This window comes from Thermobia domestica, chromosome 3 (assembly GCF_964235325.1).
Source record: "Thermobia domestica chromosome 3, izTheDome1.hap1.1, whole genome shotgun sequence".
NCBI classification, from domain to species: Eukaryota; Metazoa; Arthropoda; class Insecta; order Zygentoma; family Lepismatidae; genus Thermobia; species Thermobia domestica.
In genome coordinates, this window is record NC_137456.1 from 126906914 (window position 1) to 126922446 (window position 15533).

Below are 15533 nucleotides of genomic sequence, written 5' to 3' on the forward strand. Positions count from 1 at the left end.
TTTAAGATTGTATCCAACTTGCTCAGGGCTACGGCAGCTCAGTGGTAGAGCGTTCACCTGGTGCCTTGGGTCCTTCGTTCGATCCCAGCTCGATCCAGGTGAGTTTTGTGCTAGACAAACACCGTGTGCGTGGGTTTCCACCCACTTCCTTCATTTCACCATTTCGTTCATCTCTCATCATATCGTCTCCTTTAGCCTACCCGGCATAACCGTGGGACATAGAACTTAAAAGATTTCTTTGCATTTGGGTCATTCCATATCAATTCAACACAGTGATTTAACCTCACCATCTCAGATTTTATTGAAACTTGGTACATAGATGCCCTCTAGATAGACTAAGGAAAATACCAAATTTCAACTTTATATATGAACCGGTATTGAAGATACAGCTATGTAAAATTTGGAAGAAAAAAAAAAAAAAAAAAAACTCCCAAAAAAGCATAATTGAGCTAGCGAACTGGTTGAAATGTCATTTTACATTTTTCATGCCTTTCTTGTGGTATACATCATATAGGCTAATCCAAATTTTTATTTTCAAAATCAAAATCAAAATTTTTCAAAAAAGTACATATTTTAAAATTTTGAAATATATTCCATGAATAGATAGTACTGTTGTAAAGCACCTGGCAAAATATGAATTTGGGATGATAATGGGTTCATTGTTTTAAAAAATTCAAAACTAATACTAACTTTTCAAATATACTCTGTACGTAGGGTAATAACTAGAGATGCAAAAAAGCCGGCTTTTTTTGAATCGATGGTTTTTTTCACATAAAAAGCCGGCTTTTTTGAAAAAAAAACGAGAATTTTGGAAATTTTGGCTTTTTTCATTTTCATGATTTTTCTATCTAAATAGCTTTCTTATAGTATATTCTATAATTAGATAAGAGTTCCATGACCTAAATGCCATATTTCGCTCTGAAATTCACCATCAAGATGGATGGAGCACATGTTTTACTAATTAAAGCTAACATGAAGAATGTAGTATTTGAGGGCAATTTTACAGGCTATTTAACTAACTTTTGAGTTATAGACATTTTTTTCTTCTCTAGATCATTTTAGTTTGTCATCCGTGTTTCATTTCTAAGAGCTTAGTACTCTAGCTTCTAGCGCAAAAGTTACACTTATGTTGTTCTATATATCCGTCAAAGCGTACGTTTTTCAATATATCCGTCAAACCGTACTTCCACATTTCTGTTATACTGTAGTTGTGCAACGATTTAGCAATAATTTTCCGGATACAATCTTGAATACTAATTTATACAAATAATCAGTAGCGGATTGAGAAAAGTACTTTGGGAGGGACTTCTCTGATTGTTTCGTTTTCTAAAATGTCCTAATTTTATTTGGGAGGAGTTTGAAGTTTATGAGTACACGAATAATATTTTGTTTCTTAGCGATAATCTTCCGAATACAACCTTGAAGATCATTTTATACTGAGAATCAGTGGCGGATTTAGAAGTGTATTTTGGGAGGGGTTTCTCTTACTAATGTTGTTTTTCTAAATATTCGTAATTTTCATTTGACGGGAGCTTAAAGTTTATGAGTAAAGGCATAACTAATAGATAATTCCTTTGTTTTAGACATTCCGTAATTTTGGGGAACAGGGAAAGACCGCCCCTCTAATCTTCGCAAAACCGTCACTGCTGGTAATTAGTAATAATAACGATTTAAAAACAATAAGAAAGGAAGTCGGCCAACTCTCAATACACGCACTATTTCTACTTCACAGATGGAATGAAGAAAAGCTTTGTCAGAATGGTCGAATGCTGGGTTGAATCCCGAACTTCCCGATAGAAACGCAAAAGCTCCACTCAGTCATGTTTGTTGTGCAGTTGTATTTATCTTAACATAAATATATTCCGTAGTCCTCTTTTTGGTGGTGGTGGGGTGGGGAGAGTTCCGTAATGATATGAAGCAGGGTTGGCTGGCTTAAACTTTTTTTTTTGTACTGGTTTAAACCCAAAAATGTTTTAAATTGTGTGAATTTCATGATGACGTTTTCACATATCATACCATCCGCATTACGTTTATCTACTTTTCACCTTTTAATCAAGGGGTCTCGTGTTCAATTCTCGGTCGAACCACAACTCATCTTTCAAGTGTAAACCAAATAGCGATTCGAGGTGTCCCTCTAAGCGAGTCTTCTCCGTGATAACCTTGGTATTTCATAAGGGTGTTAAGCCTAAACGTACGAAATGAAGCCAAATTATATATTTCTACTTGAATGAATGCCTGTTGTTTTATAAAGAAGCCAAGGTTGCTTAAATATATTGATAGAAATTGGCAAAATTTACCAACTGCCTACGTAGCTTCCAACATCAGCTTGGATTTGACGTGGTTTTATTTTATTGAATGATATCTACATACCAAATTTGTAGTTTAATACCTCAGTTTTAGTGTAGTGATTATGATACGTTGGCCTTAGTTTTACATACAAATACATTTAAAGTAATAACAGGATTTTCCCAATGGCCAAGGCGAGAGTTTCCCGATTTGTATATAATTCTGTATAATGTTTTTACTTGTGTAACTGTTTATGTTTTTGTCCTTCTGAAATGACTCTTGACAATTATATTAACAAGTTGGCCTATGTAAAGATCAGTACAACGTATTTTTATCAGGAATCCTTCGTAAGTGAGTCGGCAATAGCATTTGTAACCAATTAGTCCCGGGTTCGTGTCCAAATGGACAATTTCTTCTGGATGTAAGCCGAGAAACTGTTTGGATTCCGCTTTAGCTTATGTGACCCCTTCCAGCATAACCTTGTTGTTGCATAATAACACCAAGGCGAAACAAGCAAATTTCTGTCCATATCTAATATAAATACATAAAATAAATTATTTAAACCAAAAAATCTTTTTTTTTTCCCCAATAAAAACCATGGTTTTTGCCAACCCTGATATTGAAGGGTGTGAGCCAAGAACATGGTAACCAACAAATTTTCAATTGCTGAGTTATGCAGCAGGTAGACAGCAACGCATACCGCTTCGTTTAGTCCTTCATGTATAGTCTTATGTGAAAAATCAGCTTTCCGACTTTCAAGATGGATTGTGCAACAGAAAATCTCTAATTTCTTAAAATAGTAAAATTGTGTGTTACTATGTTCTTGCCTCACACCCTTCATATGTTGAATCCCTCTTGTTAGAAATACAGAAAACTTGAGGACTGACTAAACCGTGATGGTGGTTATATAAAACTGTAGAATTTCAAGAATATACAGAACCAAAAGCTCTAGATGTGCAGCCTTTAAGTGTATCATATAAATCTAAGTATTTCACTTACGTTTTATTTTAATTTTATTTTGTTCCAAAAAAGAGGGTATGGAATATTTTGAAGTAAAAATACTACAAAGAATTTTGCTAGTTATTTGTGTATTTTTTTTAAAAGAAGCATTTACTTTTAGGGTTGACTGGTTTACACCAGCTGTTTTTTTTTCTTTTTTGAAATAAACAACTGGTTTAAACAAAACAAAAAAAAAAAAAAAAAAAAAAAGAACGAAAAATGCGAATCGTGTGAACCTCATGGTGACGTTTCCACACATCAAACAATGCATTAGTTTTATTTCCTTTTCACCTTTTGATCAAGGTGTCCCATGTTCAATTCTCGGTTGAACCACAACCCTTCTTTCATGCGTAAACAAAGTAGCGGTTCGGATGTAACTTTAAGCGAAAGTTTTCTCCTTGATAACCTCGGTATTACGTAGGAATGTTAAGCCTGAACATACAAAACGAAACCAAATTGTATATTTCTGCATGCCTGAATGCCTGTTGTTTTATAAAGAAGCCAAGGTTGCTTAAATATATTGATAGAAGTTGGCATAATTTATCGATTGCCTACGTAGCTTCCAACGTTAGCTTGGATTGGACTTTCAATGATATGTACGTACTAAATTTGTAATTTAATACCTCAGTTTTAGCGTACTGATTATGATACGTTGACCTTTAAAGTTTACACGCAAAGCAATAACAGGATTTTTCCGTTATTGTTTTACATTTAGAGTAATGACGGGATTTTCCCGATAGCTAGGGCGGAAGTTTCCCAATTTAAGATATTTACTGACCGGACTTCTTTAAACTTATGTGACCTCTTCCAGCATAACCCCGTTGTTGCATAATAACACCAAGGCGAAACACACTTATTTCTGTCAATATGTAATATAAATACATAAAGCAAAATATCTAAACCCAAAAAAACTGGTTTAAGCCAAAAAAGCCTAGTTTAAACTTCCCCCAAAAAACGAGTTTTTGGCATTTTTAAAAACAACCATGGTTCTTCCCAACCCTGCTTACTTTTGTATATAGGAGGTTAAAAAATCTTATTATATTCATTGGTTAATCCTTTGGAATTCATAATGTAAATATGTTGAGAAGTAAAATGGTTTGAAATATATTTTAGAAATTCATGGTTTTATTTTAAAGGTTTTATATTATTATCGGCATCAACCACTAATTAAATGACTTTTTGTGTTATAGAGAAGCGAAACAAAATCTGATTTATCAATTTAAAGCAGAATTTTGAAAAAAGCCCAAAATTTCCCAAGCAAAAAAGCAAAGCAGAAAAAACCGAGTTTTTTTTCCAAAAAAGTCGGTTTTTTTTCGAGCCCTTGCATCTCTAGTAATAACAGAAGAATACTCAGTTTTACACTTTTGTGAAAATAAAAATGAACACTAATCTGAAGAAAGAGTACAGATGATTTCATAGTAAAATTTCAATAAGTAATAGGACATGTTTATCACTTGAAATTTGAAAAAGCCACATTTGTTCGGCATACATCACTTTCAAGGAGAACATAAATTCTTCCATCGGGAGTTACAGGTTTCACATTTGGCAGAACGTCCACTACAGACATCCACAGAACCTCAGCGTTTCTTGGATATGAGAATGATGGAAATGGCCAGGTGGATGAAGGAAAGTTATTTTTATTTCATCAGGTTCTTCATTTTTCTGTTAAACATACCCGAACCACCAATTTCTTTCATAGACAGCGGTGGCATAGCCTGATGTCTTCTAATTGAAGTTTATTTGGGGATTGTGACACTTCCTTTTCCCAACCCTGCAAACCATCTGAAAAGTGTTTCACCAATAATGTTGATGTAGTTTTGGGAATGAATGTATCATATTGTTCGGTTCCTTTGATAGTCAATTCTTGTTCGAAACTACTTTCCAGGAACATTTCAGCTTCAGTATATTTCTCTTGGGTTGAGTAGGCCAAATTTACTTTGGTAATGTTTTCTACTGCCCACTCAAAAAAGTTGTCTTGGGGTTTGGATTTGATTGCATAGGGTCCTTGCAAACTAGCACAAGCTGCTAGTCTCTTTACTGAACCGCCTACTCCATCGCAAGGCTCTTTTCCATGTGCTATAGCCGAGAAGTACCACCCTCGTTTCACTTTAAAAGCTGGCTCATGAAAGAGGTTCAAAAAGTTTTTGTTATTTTTGTATTGCGCGGTAGACCTGTCGGAAAAATAAACCTTGTTTGGGAGTTTTTTAAATTTGGATGTCAGAAATGATTTTTTTTTTTTTTTTTTTTTTTTAAGGTGTGAACAGAAACTGTATTGTGTTCCAGGTAATCGGAAACAACTACATGTTTAATATCTTCAACTTTGTTTTTCTGTTTGAAATATAAAAGGATGGATTGTGACCTGTTAGCTTGTTCAGTGGTAGCTCTATGCTTTATCTTGTAGCGCTGTGCTATAATTTTCAGAAAAAAATCACAGATGACAGCAAATTCTGATTCTTTGAGATTTTCTTTTGTGTAGTTAAGGAAGGCTCCCTTTTGCTTGGCAATGAACTCATGCCTACCCGCTAAAGTTGCTTCAATTCGTTTGGTTTATTTACGCTTAACATCCTTATGTAACAGCGAGGTTATGAAGGATTGGACATATTACTTGAAGCAGCATCTGAACCAGTACTCGGTTTCCACCTGGGAGAAATTTTGTGGGTTCATCGGGCTCCTTAATTACAAGGCAAAAATTAGATTCAACTAACACAGATGATTCGACATATGTGAAAACGTTACTATGAAATTCACGTGGTATATGTGATTACGATTTGTGGCATTTTTACATTTTTTACACCAATTGTTTTTTCTATAAAAAAAAACACCTGATTTAAACCAGCCAACCCTGCTGTTGTACCAGTGCTATATGTGTACTTTTTACAGACCACGTTTATTTACAGTAACATTTTTAATTGTGAACTTTTATTAATATTATTTTAAAATTCAAAAGTATCAGTACTTGAACTTGCTTTAAGTTAGTTTTTAAAGTATGAGGTAATAAGTATAGCCAGCAGATTACAAGTCGGTATATGTTTTAGACCCAACTGTACTCTTCATGTTAGTGTTCAGATTTATTCCCACAAATTAAAAAAATAAATGCATTCGTGTATTTTTTTAACTATGTACAGGGTGTTTATGAAAACTAGTGTTTCAATTTTTTTTTAACAATGAACCCATTATCATTCCAAATTCATATTTTGCCAGGTGCTTTACAACAATACTATCTATTCATGGAATTAATTTCAAAATTTTAAAATATGTACCTTTTTAAAAATTTTGAAGTAAAATTTTGATCTTTATTTTGAATATAAAAATTTGGGTTAGCCTATATCATGTTGAATATCCCAAGAAAGGGAATGAAAAATGCTGTAAAATGACACTTCAACCAGCTCGCTAGCTCAATTAGGAGAACTACAATTGCAATTTCAAAATACATTGACCATGCTATTTTGGGCATTCTTTCCAATCTTTACATAACCCTATCTTCAATATCGGTCGATACATAAAGTTGAAATTTGATATTTTTCTTAGTCTATATGCAAATTTCATGACAATCTGATGGTAAGGTAAATTTTGTTCTCAAATTGTGTTGATTTGACCTAGTCGAGTCAAAATGCGGTTTGACCTGGGCAAAATTGCAACCTTTAGTTTTACACCTGTATTTTATTTAGGTATTTCACCTGATGAAAATATCCAAAATCCGACAAAATCGGACCACGGGAACACCCCCAAAAACGGTTTCAAAATGGCCGACCATGTTGTTTTTTTAAAAAATCGTAGACCTTTACGTTAGCGGCTCTAGTAGCCCTCTTAATTGACACAGACATGAATGATACCTCGTTGAAACGCTCATAGACCACAAATTCCAACGAAGTGACTTTTTTACTCAACATACCCAACCCGTAGAAGAAAAAGAAGAAGAAAGTTGATTCTTGTTTTTTAATTGATATTTTTTGGACCCTGGCAACACTGTACGTCCTCATACGCCGGCAGAAAAATTCCCACGCGTAGACCAGACATCGGTAACAATAATATAAAAGAATGAAGGACGTAGATTCAACAGTAAGGGAGATAAAAATTCGGAACCGCGGGCAAAGAAGGGTCACTGTGTATATTTTTTACTGTGGTCTAACTTCTGTTCCTTAAATCTAGCATCCTCCCTAATTTTCACAGAGACATGAAGAATACCGCGTTGGAAAGCTTATGGAACCCCCTTGCCAGTGACGCATCGTTTGTGCTTCCTGTGCCCAATCTGTAGAAAAAGAAGAAGAAGAAATCTTTAAAAATTGGGAAAATCTACACTTTTACCTTTCTTGGGCTCTGGCAACCCTGATAACCGTTCTACGCATGAAAAAATCTTGCTTCTTTCTTTAAATCAAAGGTCGCTTTAATATAAGTACTATACATAAAACAAAAATATTCTTAAGCAAAAGAATGGGAATAACGAAAGACTTTAGGAGGCAAATTACACATCGACATCGTCATTGCCTACGCTAACACTGTCCTCACCATTTTGATTTAAACAGTTAACACATTCAGTTTCTTGGCATACGCCACAAGCAATAGCAAATAGAAGGTCATACCATAATAGAGTGTACAAGACAATTCGTTTTGTAGAAACATAACACCTATATATAAAGCAAAAATATTCTAAGGCAAAAGAATGGGAAGACGAAATACTTTGGGAGGCAAATTACACATCTACATCGTCATCGCCTACGCTAACACTGACCTCACCATATTCATTTAAAGAGTTAGAACATTCAGTTTCTTTGCACACACCACTAGCAATAGTACATGGAAGGGCATGCTTTCTGCAAGTATAATACGTTCTTGCACACCCGGAATTACAGTTGCAATGAACAATGGTGAGCAAATTCCATACCCATCAAACACGATGGTTGATGTGCCATATTTACGAACCGTATACTCAGCAAATGATGCAGCGATATTGTCGTACGAACTGCCTTTACACCATGGTAGTCTATGTAACAGAGATCCTCTGTCTAAGACATACAGAATATTGTCTGGCTCCGTTCACTCAAACTGTGCGCTCTGCTGCTTGCTGAACTCTCGTATCGCATAGGCCAGTGGGGCTTTGTCTGCCTTACGCATCATGCTGGGTGACTCAAATAAAGCCGGTGGGTAGGCACATAATTCATGCGCTAAGGTCTCCTCTAAAGATGTGCTGCCTGCATTAGCGACAACTAACAGTCTTTGAAACAAAAGATTCGAATCGATGGAGATATCGCTGCTGATTTTAACACTACTCGCGGAGTTTTGACTTTATCTGCACGTTTCCCCTTTACAGTGAACAGGTCTTTACCAGATAGTTTCTTCGCATGGTCTGCCCCAACTGAAAATAAATTATGAACGTTGACCGAGGAATCCGGTGTGACGCCAGTGGCAATATTTCTCAACGATTTGTCTCCGTCAAATGGTGAAATGGGCTGCAGTCGTGCAAGCATGCGACGTGTGTCACTGATATCACGTGACATTCTTGACGTTTCGGCTCCTTTATGTTGTTCGCTAGTGACATATGCTGTGTGAGTAAGAGTTTGCATCGCCAGATTGTACTCGGAGCATGCTGGCATTGAGAGCACCCACAAAGATCGTTGCATCTCCGACATTCCACTCCCATGGGTTAGATAGACCTCCAGTGGATTTTAGCGATCTCATCAGAACCTGCTCTCTGACTAGATCAGAGGACAACCCAGCCCAATAACGGTTGCTTCTTCTAATAACTCCGAACCCATTTTGAAAGCTTTCGTGAACGTTGGATTAACCGATGGCAGCGTTGACATTTTTTGCAGGTACAAGCAAGTCGACTTCAAATAATTGAAGTGTCCTGCTGCAGCGAAAATGGGAATGCACTCGGCTATAGCATCAAGGTGATCCTCCCAGCTTCCTATTAGGTCTGCTGCCACAAGTTTCCTTGCTGTAGTCAACATGCGCTGGTATGCAAGAAACAACTGACTTTTTTTTTTTTTTTTTTTTTTTTTTTTTTTTTTTTGATGTGTTAATAAGTTCTGACTTTCGTGCTTCTATTTTTTCTCGGGCTTCTTGAAGAAGATGTGAAGAACTAGCTCCAGTTACAGTAATCTCACCCGACATCAGACTCTGATAGAGAGAGTAAGAAGCATCGTTGATAGTTCTGTGTGTTCCGTCATCGGTCTCCAGAAAAACATTCTCCACAAGCAATGCACTTAATGCGAGGTCAACCATCATGTGCGCACGGAAGGCTCTTGCTACGGACTTGCCACTTAACAATTTTCTCCGTAAAACCTCATTTCGAATTTTCTCCATAAAACCTCATGCAAGATTTCACGTAAGCCTGAACCATCTATCAGGGAACCAATTGCTCCTAGAAGGTTCATGAGAGTATGAAATAAGCCCAACAGGACAACCGTGTCCTTAATACTGGTGTTATGTGCTCTGTCATGCAGGATACGTGAAGCTTTCCTAAACACTGGTTGGTCTAAGGTGATGATTGGTGTGACTTCATATTTTCTCGCAAGATTATTCAGGTACACTAAAGTGGAATAGATGCATGGCATATAAGATGGATGGAGGTCAATAATCGGTAAGCAGAGAACAGTGGATTTCCCTGGATGATGAAGAGATGGATCTGCGTGAATGGCCTGCATCATTCCTGACCAGCTTGGTGTGCGTGACGGAAAGTGCCAGGAAAGTTTCCAGAAAATATCCAGGGAGCTTTCGTTCGGTGATGGTGCTGTTACCAGTTCACAGTTGACCTTTTCAAGAATAGCCCTGGCTTCAGTGTATGCGTGAATGGGAACACTGGCAAGGGACTTCACATCAGCATCAGAGACGGGCTTCCGAAGAATGGTTAGACTGGTAGTAGTGGATGGAGTAATGGCCGCCAACATTTCTATACCATGGAATGTGCCTAAACCACTCAGCGTTTGGAGATTATGGTCTACATTATCCGCTGCAAAGAGGAGAGTCTGGTCTGCTGGCATTTTGATCACACGATAACCAAATGTACTTGCAGCACAGCGTTCAAACCGCTGCACTTCCGCATATGAAGAGCAAAATCCCAGGTGATGCAGCCTGTCAATCAGGTGTTTCGATCGATAGTGGTGGTGCAGCTGCACAGCAACACCTAACTACAGAGGAGCTAACATATCTCTTGGTCTGGCTGCTTGCATCAAACACTGGCCAATCGATGTTATTTTGGTTTCATTGCCCTTTCCGGCAAAAAGTATGGCATAGAATAGTTTAAGGCTAGGTGGAATGTACTGAAGAAATTCCTGAATGCTCAAGTCGCTGGGTGAACGATATGTAGTTTGGATTTTATGTCGCTTTTGATCAGTCGAGCTACGGTTTCTATTATTCTATTTTTTACCTTTGCTTCATCATACTCTCGTGGTAAATCACGATATGCCCGTAGAATGTGATTGGCAGTTTCTCGAAGTGTAATGAAGTCGTTTTTTTCACTGTCAATAGAAATTATATTTTTTTCACCGAATTACTCCATTAGTTGACGCTTCATGTGTCGTCCGTCATATGCAATGTGATCAGTCCCTACAAGAAATGTGCCCATTTCTGTAACAAGTTCTCCCACAGTTAGTTTCTCATCATCGTGCTCTTCCAAATAACTACAAATGCGCTGAAATGCTCGGATTCTCTCATCATTTGTAGGTCGGACAGCCCGGAATTTTTTTGATGCTGACTGATTGTCGGTGCAGTATTGTTGAGGAATTGATTTACCTGTTCGAATGTTGATACTACATGATCTGTGATAGACACAATCTCCAGCATGAGGATCAGATGAGAAGTACTCAATTCGACCTCGGACAGTTTATGACCCGGTATCGTTTCGTTCTTTGCAACACTTTAAAATGTTGTGTGGCAATGCTTGTGTTTTCACTCGCACATTTTCTGATTTCAACACGTGACGGTCATCAAATAAGACAGGCGTTCCGCAAAACAGGCAGTCACGTTGCTGTTGAAAGACCCATCCGACGAGCGAGTAACTCGTTTTTGCATCGGCGATGACGTTTTTCTTTTTAGGGCAATCGCAATATCTTTTTTATCAATGTAACGTTTGCGACAAGAGACATGAACCACCATACTTGTAGCGGCGAGAATGTTACTACCGCGAGCCTTACTGGCATTGTTCACTCCTTCAGCTCCCTTTTCTTGAAGTGTGATGAGGTTATCGTCAGGATCTAGGCTTCTGCAGATGATACACAAACGTGTAAGGGAATCAGCCATGGCTCTACAGTGCCTAGGTTCATGCAAGACTATGATATGTAGAAAAGCTTATGGAACCCCATTTCCAACGACGTATCGTTTGTGCCACCTATACGCAACGATTATCAGGGTTGTCAGAGCCCAAGAAAGGTAAAAGTGTAGATTTTCCCAATTTTTTCAAGGTTTCTTCTTCTTCTTCTTTTTCTACAGGTTGGGCACAGGGAGCACAAACGATACGTCACTCGCAAGGGGGTTCCATAAGCTTTCCAACGCGGTATGCTTCATGTCTCTGTGACAATTAGGGAGGATGCTAGATCTAAGGAACAGAAGTTAGACCACAGTAAAAAATATACACAGTGACCCTTCTTTGTCCGCGGTTCCGAATTTTTATCTCCCTTACTGTTGAACCTACGTCCTTCATTCTTTTATATTATTGTTACCGATGTCTGGTCTATGCGTGGGAATTTTTCTGCCGGCGTATGAGGATGTACAGTGTTGCCAGGGTCCAAAAAATATCAATTAAAAAACAAGAATCAACTTTCTTCTTCTTTTTCTTATACAGGTTGGGCATGATGAGTACAAAAGTCACTTCGTTGGAATTTGTGGTCTATGAGCGTTCCAACGAGGTATCATTCATGTCTCTGTGTCAATTAAGAGGGCTACTAGAGCCGCCAATGTAAAGATCTACGATTTTTTTTTAAAAAAAACATGGTCGGCCATTTTGAAACCGTTTTTGGGGGTGTTCCCGTGGTCCGATTTTGTCGGATTTTGGATATTTTCATCAGGTGAGGTACCTAAACAAAATACAGGTGTAAAACTAAAGGTTGCAATTTTGCCCAGGTTGAGGGTAAAATTGCTCTAGATTTCCTGGACTAACCTGGAATGGCTCATTTCCGACTTGCAGAGTTATTCTTTATGGGTGTTATTTTCCGATATTGATCTCATATAACGAAATCCAAGCTGGCAGCTATGCTTACAGAACATTTAATGTCTTTTTAAATTCTCTAATTTCCTTTGATTAAAAGTCAGTATCCTAGTTTCATAAGTTTCTGTGCGGTGATTATAAAGTTGACTACAAAAGTATTTTTTTTTTCTTTAATATGGCGACATGAACTTCCCTGCATTGTATATCTATTTTTTCTTTTTTTTTTAAGGGTAATTTACTAATGATCGAAAAACTTCCAAGGTAATTTTGTTTGGTTTGTTTTTGTATGTAGACACAGTAAACCGTATACAACAACAATATATTTTGGTACTTGTTGAATTTCGATGTTGCTTATGTATTAAGTCAGTGTGTTAAGTTTTCCGATTTTTTCTGATTCTTACAAGTCAAGTAACGTAGAATCTTCCAGGCTAGAAGTCTTACCAGAATATTAGATATTTGGAAATAATTGAAGTTGCCTCACCTCTTTTTCATCATCGTCATAATACTGTAAGAATTTGAACAAAACTTCAATACGTTGATGCTATCCATAAAGAACATGGGAATTTCCGAAATTAGTACTGAAAAATCACTTTGTTTTTCGCAGTAAATCATAATTTTTGTTTCTTCCTTCCTTTCAGAATTGGTGCCTGCTAATGCAGAACAAGAACTGAAGAATATGTACACATCTTTATGCGAATTACTAAGGCATTTTTGGGCATGTTTTCCTACTACTTCACAATCACTAGAAGAAAAAGCAGTGCATATGTATGAAGCCCTTAAGAGGTTTCACTCTGCAAGACTGAAAGTATTTGAGGTATGTTAAATATAAATTCATTTCCGTTTTTTAATTTATTGTCTGAAGTATTCTTTCGGTGCTATAATTCGGTTAGCTGATGATCATGTGATAATTAGATTAAACTAGATATGTTATAATACATATCGATCGCCACTAACATGAGTTCCGAACACTGGTAGAACAGTACTGCCATTTCATTGTGTTCTATATGTACGGTTCCAGAAGTGATAATTCTGTCGGCTCTGCTTTTGTTACTAACAGAATTTAATCGGTATCGTCTGTGTTCAGTCTTGTCGCTAAATTCCAGCAATTTAACTTATCTTCAATCATGCGGTTTTTTTTTTTTTTTTTTTTTTTTTTTTTTTTTTTTTTTTTCTGTGTACTAGTCCACGGACTTCAAAAACAGAGGTGGCCATTTTACAATTGGGACTCTACTCACTCGTGGACTCGCTCATTTACGTCATTGGGCTTCGAACTCGCTCAGTCACTCTATCTTGCTATCCACTTCCAGCACTCTTGTTAACACGTATTGGTATGCAGTTATTGAGCTCAGGGCCGATTGAGGTCAAGAGCTGGACTTCAAGATATTTCTGTCGCAAAGTGATCTTTTAAGCCTGCAGATTCTTTGCAAATCACGTTCCTATCAGAGACATTCTGGTGAAATGCCATCTTGTACAGCAATGGGACTTCCTTCAAATTTGTCACCTGAATGTACAGGCGAGGGAGGTACATTATTTAGTTTAAAACTTTTGGTGTCAAGTATGTAGCGCATTTCAAGCCGGTTAGAATTAGGTAAATCGAAATTTTCAGTGCTAATAGTTCAATTTATGTGGTTAGGGAGAGTGAGTTCCAAAAACTTTCACATTATAGAGCAAATCATCTTATAGTATTAAAAAAAAAAAAAAAAAAAAAAAAAAAAAAAAAAAAAAAAAACTGCAGTTAGTCGTTGTTTTTTTCGCTGGTCTAGTGTCTAGCGCTCCTACATTTGGTGCACGAAAATCTTGGAATTCATTCGTGGTGGTAGAGCATTGAACTCACTATCGTGATTTACATCCCATAAACTGTAGACCTCTTCCTATAGACTCTTGCTTATGACAAAACACGTAAATATAAACTAACCAATTATTGTTTTCTTCATTATTTGAATTGTAGAAAGTAGGAGATTTGTTACTTTTTGGTGTCTTGCGGATTTGTCTAAACTGTTAATCGTGGAAGACTAAAATATTGTGGCGTGGCACTTTAAATAAGTTAGGCATGTTAGTCCACATAACACAAAACCAAGAGGCTGTCAATAGCGTCATTGATTTTGAGTAAAATTAACAACTGAGCTTAGAGAGATTTAGGGTTATCGAAATGAAAGCTGGCAATTATAGACTAAAATAAAATCCGTGCTAAGTGCCAAAAATGTAAAAGTTCAGTTGGTCAAAATATGGACTTGTGCATAACACTGCTCAGTGATAAACGGGCTATCTAGTATTCACTGTGGAAGTAGTTCAAATAATCGCCAGAAGAATGCGCGAGAGCCTGTCCGTACAGTTCTGAAGAAACATCTGGACTTTTTACTCAACATTTTCATTTTGGCACTTAGCACGGATTTTATAGTCAGTCTACAGTTATTGACCATTATGGGTTCTTGGCGACGTACTGTGTGAAATTAAAGTAGTTTATAAAATAAGAATCAAATTGAATATGAATGAATTAATTATGTGTTACTTATTGGAACATTTATAGGCTGAACTCTTTTAGAAAAATGTCAGTTACGATTACTTCCTGTCTGGTTTCAAAATATCAAAAACTTAATCCTCTAGATTGGTTCTGTTTAAGTCCAGTGGATCGATACATTAGAAACAACACGGAGCTCATCCAATAAAGAAGTGACATTTTCTTTGTGTGCTCGCTTATTTTTAAAGAAATAGATTTTGTGCCACATCGTGCTTTGCCTTTCTTACATGTGATTTCCTTAAAAATTACTCATCATAGACTGTGCTTATTAAGCAAGAGTTTTTCCTTTGAATGTTGTAGTATTTCCTGTTTTACTGCCGTGTTGTTTTCTATAATACTCTTGTCAGTCCGTTAAACAATTGAAGAACTCATTATGTTTAAAAGACGTTCGTGTGTGATCTCGGTGAGATGTTAATATGATTTTTGTTTTTTACAATATCTGATGATGATGATGTAATAATTTTTAATTGTTTTAACATTTTCAATTATTTTAAAATTCATTGCTTCCGCTCGTTGCAGGAAAGGTTTCAATAAAACGAAAGAATATACGTTTGGTAATAAGATACAGAGCTTCAGAAAGTGCATATT

The 15533-nt window shown here is 36.8% G+C and overlaps 1 protein-coding gene across 2 annotated transcripts in view; it reads left to right on the forward strand.

Annotated features, from left to right (window-relative positions):
• The window catches only part of LOC145680717 (general transcription factor IIH subunit 1-like), a 67046-nt gene that overhangs the window by 40460 nt on the left and 11053 nt on the right, over positions 1-15533 (forward strand). For both annotated transcript variants that reach the window (XM_081751650.1, XM_081751651.1), the window contains exon 9: positions 13066-13241. In XM_081751650.1, coding sequence (XP_081607776.1) covers positions 13066-13241 — 176 coding nt within the window. The remainder of the gene's footprint in view (positions 1-13065; positions 13242-15533) is intronic.